This window comes from Neomonachus schauinslandi, chromosome 6, assembly GCF_002201575.2.
Source record: "Neomonachus schauinslandi chromosome 6, ASM220157v2, whole genome shotgun sequence".
Classification (NCBI taxonomy): domain Eukaryota; kingdom Metazoa; phylum Chordata; class Mammalia; order Carnivora; family Phocidae; genus Neomonachus; species Neomonachus schauinslandi.
This window is the reverse complement of record NC_058408.1, coordinates 5,735,268-5,741,740: the sequence shown is the minus strand read 5'-3', so window position 1 is coordinate 5,741,740 and position 6,473 is coordinate 5,735,268. Positions and strand designations below refer to the sequence as shown.

Genomic DNA, 6,473 nt, shown 5'->3' with positions numbered 1-6,473 from the left:
CTCTCTCTCTCTCTTACTCTCTCTCTCAAATAAATAAATAAAATCTTAAAAAAAAATAATAAATAAATGAAGGGCACCTGGGCGGCTCAGTTGGTTGAGCGACTGCCTTCAGCTCAGGTCATGATCCTGGAGTCCCGGGATCGAGTCCCGCATCTGGCTCCCTGCTCGGCGGGGAGTCTGCTTCTCCCTCTCCCGCTTCCCCCTCTTGTGCTCTTTCTCTCTCTCACTCTCTCTCTCAAATAAATAAATAAAATCTTTAAAAAACAAAAACAAAAAACAAAAAAGCATTGTCCCTGTCTACAAATAACTCAGTTTAGTGGACAGCACAGTCATGTGAAGAGATTATATCAGCATGAGGAGGAAATAATAACAAAGACATATGACAGGCAGCCATTAGGGCAGAAAGGAGGGTTCAAAGAAGCTTCCCTGGTGAAGATGCCACCTATGCAGAATCTCCAGGGGATGCCTAAAAGTTTGTGAGTGAGAGGGAATAGGGGCCATGGAGAGAGCTCATTTCAAGCAGAGGTAAGCAGTATGAGCGAAGCTTGGAGATAGGTAATAACCTGGTGTGTGAGTCGATAAATACAAGCAGGTCGGGATTTATTACAGCATAATATGCAGGGCTCATAGGCTAACAGCAGAGGCTGCAGAGGTTAAATAGGAACCAGGCTATGGTGGGCCTTGTGTGCACTGGCTGCAGAGTGCAGAATCCATTTCAAGGGCACAAGGCTGAGACATGGAGGTTAGTCAGGAAGTTATGGGACTATCCAAAGTCCACAATGATGAGGGCTTTTCCTAGCATACTCTTAGTTCTGTTTCAAGGAAGGGACTGTCTCTAAGAACAGTTTAAAGTGCATTTGGCCAAATTTGCTGATTGATCATATGCAGTGGATGGAGAGGGAGGACTCTAGGTGTTCTCCCAAGTTTTTGGCCTGGAGGCCCGGGTGGATGCCATGAATTGAGATCAGACATAGTGAAAGATGAAATTAAGAGAGTAGGGGCCAGGAGGACAGATGAGTTCAGCTCTGGTCATATTGTGCTGAGATACCTGTGAAACATGCAGGTAGATATGTCTTGTGCAAAGTTGGATCTTTGACTGTGAAACTCAAAAGCACAATTAGGGTTGGAGATACGACTTTGGGCTCTTTTTTTTTTTTTAAGATTTTATTTATTTATTTGACAGAGAGAGACACAGCGAGAGAGGGAACACAAGCAGGGGGAATGCGAAAGGGAGAAGCAGGCTTCCCGCCCAGCAGGGAGCCCGACGCGGGGCTCGATCCCAGGACCCTGGGATCATGACCTGAGCCGAAGGCAGTCGCTTAACCGACTGAGCCACCCAGGCGCCCCTCATATAGGTATCTGTATCATAAATATTTCTCTGATAGCTGTTTTAACTATTTCTCATAGATTCTGGTTTTCATTATCACTATTTTCTTTTTTTTTAATGAATGAGTTTTTTTTTTAAGATTTTTTTTTAAAGATTTTATTTATTTATTTGACAGACAGAGACACAGCGAGAGAGGGAACACAGGCGGAGTGGGAGAGGGAGAAGCAGGCTTCCCGCGGAGCAGGGAGCCCGATGCGGGGCTCGATCCCAGGACCCTGGGATCATGACCTGAGCCGAAGGCAGACGCTTAACGACTGAGCCACCCAGGCGCCCCTCGACTTTGGACTCTTAAATAGATAGTCGTAGTGGTAAAAATGATACAGATAAATGAACTCACTAAGGAAATTGTGTAAAGAGTGAAGGGTAGAAAGGCAGGAAAGCAACAGTAGAAAACACCAGTCTTTAAGGGGAAGAGAACATAAGCCACCGAAGGGACAAAGACAGGTACACGGAGTGCAAGGAAAAAATGGCACATGGAAGTCAGGCGAGCAGAGAATGCCGAGAAAGAATAAGTGACCAACACTGCCCAATGCAGCAGAGAAGTCCAGCAGCAGAAGAATTAAAAGGTGGGCCATGGTGCAGTGCATATGGAAGTCATTGCACCCTGGCAAAGCTGATTCCAGTAGAAGCCAGACTGGAAACACTGAAGTATGAGTGAGAAGTGAGGAAGTGGAGAAAGCAAGTGCAAACTACTCTTTCAAGAAATGTGAGAAAAGGAAGAAAAAGAGTTGAGATGGTAGCTCAATAGGGCATCACAGTCAAGTGGACTTTTAGAATGGAAAAGGCTTGAAGATTTTTATATTCAGAAAGAGCCATTCAATCCTGCACACCAGACTTTCTAATATCTACCCTTCATTTCCCACCTGCACATTGCTTCTTTGGGCCAAAGTCAGACCACGTATCTTTCCATTGATCAAAGTCAGGCATATCTCCTTTCCCACACCAATGTTCAAACATATCACTTACCCAGCAGCATCTGGACTGTCCAGAGCATCGTAGGAGAAAAGTAGAGGACCCCAGCCATGAGGACAGAGCCCAGCTTCATGGTGACTGTGTTTAGGTCTCCTGCAGCCTCTAACGCACTGATTTTCTTCAACGTGAAACCTCTCAAATTAGAAAAGAGGAAGTAAATCTAACTGTCTCATCTCCTTGCATCTGGGGCCTATTTTCAACTTTGTGATTGGCTTTCATCATTCAGATTTGGCTAGGTTGGCTCCAGCATCGTCTACATCCTTAGGACTGTGGGTGAAATAGTAACACTCTCAATTGTTCAAGAACTCCCCCATAGAGCTCAGAGACCTTCCAAAGCACATTATTTTCTGATATCCCTCTGGCCTTCAGGACACTCTGAGAAGGGTCAGGGCAACAGCCCTTCATTTCACTGATGAAGCAGCTGGGGACAAGAGACAGGGAATTGCTTGAAGACAACATGGAAAGTCACTGGGAGAGCAACAATGAGAATTCACGCGTCCTGCCCTATCCTGCCCCAAGACTTCCATGTTTCTAGTGACCAGACTGTCGAAAGGGGAAGGGGATCAGTAATGGCACCCGATCAGATATCAGATTAGTCCCTTGTGGGCTCCAACCAACCAAAGCCCACACAAATTTGTATGAAAATTTCTCTAGACTCATGTCTCAGCTCTCTGTTTCTGCAGCAAGATTAAGGCTATTTAGTCTCAGAGGAAATCTGAGTATGAGGCAGAGTCCCCTGGGAAAGAGGAGAAGGAAGAAGAAAATTGACTTCCAGAGGACATAGCAGTAAGCCCAGGGCTCAGGCTCAGGGCCAAAGCTTGAGCCACTGATCCTGAGGAAATTAGAGACAGGAGGCATCTGATAGCTGGAGAAACCTAAGGAGACTCAGGAATAAGAGCGATATGGAGGCTATAGGATCTCTCGTCAGCTCCAGGTGGCCTTATGAGAACCGTTGTCCTTGCCTCTGAATGTTTGCTGTTGGATCGAGGCCTCCTTAATGGCGGGGCTCATGCCTCTTGTCCCAGGGACCATACTCCTTACCCTTACCCTCCCCATCATAACACCCACCATGAGATGAAACAAGTCATCAGAAATGGGAGAAAGCAGTCCTGCTTGAAGGCAGAGGGAGGGCCAGCATGACCCTTCAGCTGTGCAGAAACCACAGATCAGAGCACACATATTAGCAACATGGGCATGAGAGAACGGATATTTCTCAATCTAAAATAAGCATTTAGAATAAGTTTTCCACTATCTGAGAGGCATATATTTTTGTGCAGGTGGCCCCAGGGAATCCAGCGGGGGTTGAATATGGGCGTGGGGAGAGTCAGTGAGGCAGTAAGCCTTGCAGCTGATGTGATGTGAAAGACCCAGCAGCCTCAGAAGAGGAAGAAAATTGCTGGCCAGACCTAATCAAAATTAAGAAAATGAAATGTGTTTATATGGACCTCTACTGCTAACACTCCCTAGAACAGAGTCTCAGGGTTAGATAGGTCTTCAAGGGGCTTCTAAACCAACTACAAAAATCTTTCCCTTCTTACGCCACCCCTTCTCTTTAACTGCCCTTCCACACTATCATACCTGGATAGAGACCCTCCTCCGTACCATCTGCATCAACTCACAAGATCTCAATATGAGAAGCAAGAAGGCCTCTGAAGACGTGGGGTGAAGCTATCGTATTCTTCACACTTAAATTCCTACTAAGGCCTCTGGGAAATTTTTCTCACTTGAAGCCTGATCAATGAACTATTTCGAGTAGGAGAAAAAGGCAAACTTGGCCTTGCTATGTGCTTATGAAGACTGAAATCCAGTTCACTGAGTTAGCTATGCCATCGAGATCATTCCAGAATTCTCATGGGGAGATGGGGCAAGTCTTTGACTTCACCTCATCCCAGCACCATGGGTTAATGTCTGTTACCATTCCCAGCTGCACCTGGCTTGTCACTAGCAGGCTGATGCTTCTTTTTCCTTTGTTTTTAATTGCGTAGATAAAGATATTTATAAAAGATGTGAAGGTTTAAAGAATAATAGAAAAATATGCAGTTTTGTACCCTTGCCTGGTTGAAGAAATAGAATAATACCTTTATCCTGGAAATACAGTGTGGGTCCCTTCTGATTACATTCTCTTCCTTCCCCGTGATAATCATCCACAACCCTAATCTTGTATTTATCACCCCCCTTTATTTTATAGTTGCAATAATTTTGTACTTTTGAACTTTCAATAAATAGAATCGTATTTTATTTATTGTTCTAAGACTTAATTTCTTCTTTTTATTTCTTGTGAATTTCTTTTATTAGCCTTTTGCTTGGTCCTTAATTCCTTACCTGCCATGCTTCAGGTCAGATGTGTGTGTGTGTGTGTGTAGGATGTTTAAACACTTTTTTTAAAGAGTAGTTTTAGATTCACAGCAAAATTGAGGGGTGTAGGGAGTGCCCATGTACCCCCGCCCCTACACACCCATAACCTCTGACATTATCAACATTCTCCCAAGAATGGTACATTTGTTACAGTTGAAGAACCTACACTGACACATTATCATCACTCAAAATCCATAGTTTACATTAGGGTTTACTCTTGGTGTTTACATTCTATGGGTTTGGACAAATGCATAATGACAGATACCCATTATTATAGTATCATGTGGAGTATTTTCACTGCCCTAACCACTCTGTGCTCTGCTATTCATCCTAAACCCTGGTAACCACTGGTCTTTTTACTGTCTCTATAATTTTGCCTTTTCCAGAATGTTACAGAACTGGAATCATACAGTGTATAACCTTTTCAGATTGACTTCTTTCACTTAGCAATGCGTATTTGGGTTTCCTCCATGTCTTTTTCTGGCTTGATGGCTCATTTTTTTTTTTTTTAGCCCTGAATAAAATAAATAAAACTACTATGGACAGGGGCGCCTGGGTGGCTCAGTCGTTAAGCGTCTGCCTTCGGCTCAGGTCATGATCCCAGGGTCCTGGGATCGAGTCCCACATCGGGCTCTCTGCTCGGCGGGGAGCCTGCTTCTCCCTCTCCCACTCCCCCTGCTTGTGGTTCCTGCTCTCGCTGTGTCTCTCTCTGTCAAATAAATAAATAAAATCTTTAAAAAAAAAAAACTACTATGGACATTTATATACCAGTTGTAACATACACATAGGCTTATTTAAAGTGAGATATAATGGACATAAAACATTATATTAGTTTCAGGTGTACAACATAAGTATTCAATATTTGTATATATCACAGAATGACTACTACAACTCTAATTAACATCCATCACCACACATGGTTACAATATTTTTTTCCCGTGATGAGAACTTTTAAGATCTACTCTCTTAGCAACTTTCAAATATACAATCCAGCATTATTAACTAGAGTCCCCATGCTGTAGTTATAACCCCATGACTTACTAGCTTTCATTTTTATTTTTTTTCGAATACCATTTTTTAAAAGATTTTATTTATTCACCTGACAGATAAAGACATAGCAAGAGAGGGAACATAAGCAGGGGGACAGGGAGGGAGAAGCAGGCTTCCCGCCGAGCACGGAGCCCAATGTGGGTCTCAATCCCAGGACCCTGAGATCATGACCTGAGCCGAAGGCAGACGCTTAACGACTGAGCCACCCAGGCGTCCCCAGCTTTCATTTTTATTGAGCAACCAGGAGTAGACTGGCTGACCCATAGAGGTGTAGGTGTATGTTTCACTTTTTTATTTTTATTTTTAAATTTTTATTTATGTAATTATGTATTATGTGTGTACTTCTATAATTTTCTATTGTCATAAAATACACACAACATAAAGTCAACTGTCTTAACCATTTTTAAGTGTCCAGTTCAGGGGTATTAAAGACATTTGTAATATTGTGCTACCATCACCACCATTCATCCCCATTACTCTTTCATCTTATGAAACTGAAACCCTGTCCCTATTAAACAAGAACTCTTCATCTTCCCCGGTAGAAGGGCATCCACCATTCTACTTCTATCTCTATAATTTTGACTAAGTACCTCGGATAAGTAGAATCGTATTTGTTTCTTATGACTAGCTTAGTTCACTTAGCATAATGTCTTTAAGATGCATCCATGTTGATGCCTATGTCAGAATTTCCTTTCTTTTTGGGGGGCGC

At 43.2% G+C, this 6,473-nt stretch overlaps 1 protein-coding gene across 1 annotated transcript in view; it reads right to left on the bottom strand.

Moving 5' to 3' along the window:
* FCRLA (Fc receptor like A) overlaps positions 1–2,442 on the bottom strand; it is a 7,870-nt gene extending 5,428 nt beyond the window's left edge. Inside the window, exon 1 of the mRNA XM_044916026.1 lies at positions 2,354–2,442. Coding sequence (XP_044771961.1) covers positions 2,354–2,432 — 79 coding nt within the window. The 5' untranslated portion in view covers positions 2,433–2,442. The remainder of the gene's footprint in view (positions 1–2,353) is intronic.
* Positions 2,443–6,473: the final 4,031 nt, after the last annotated feature.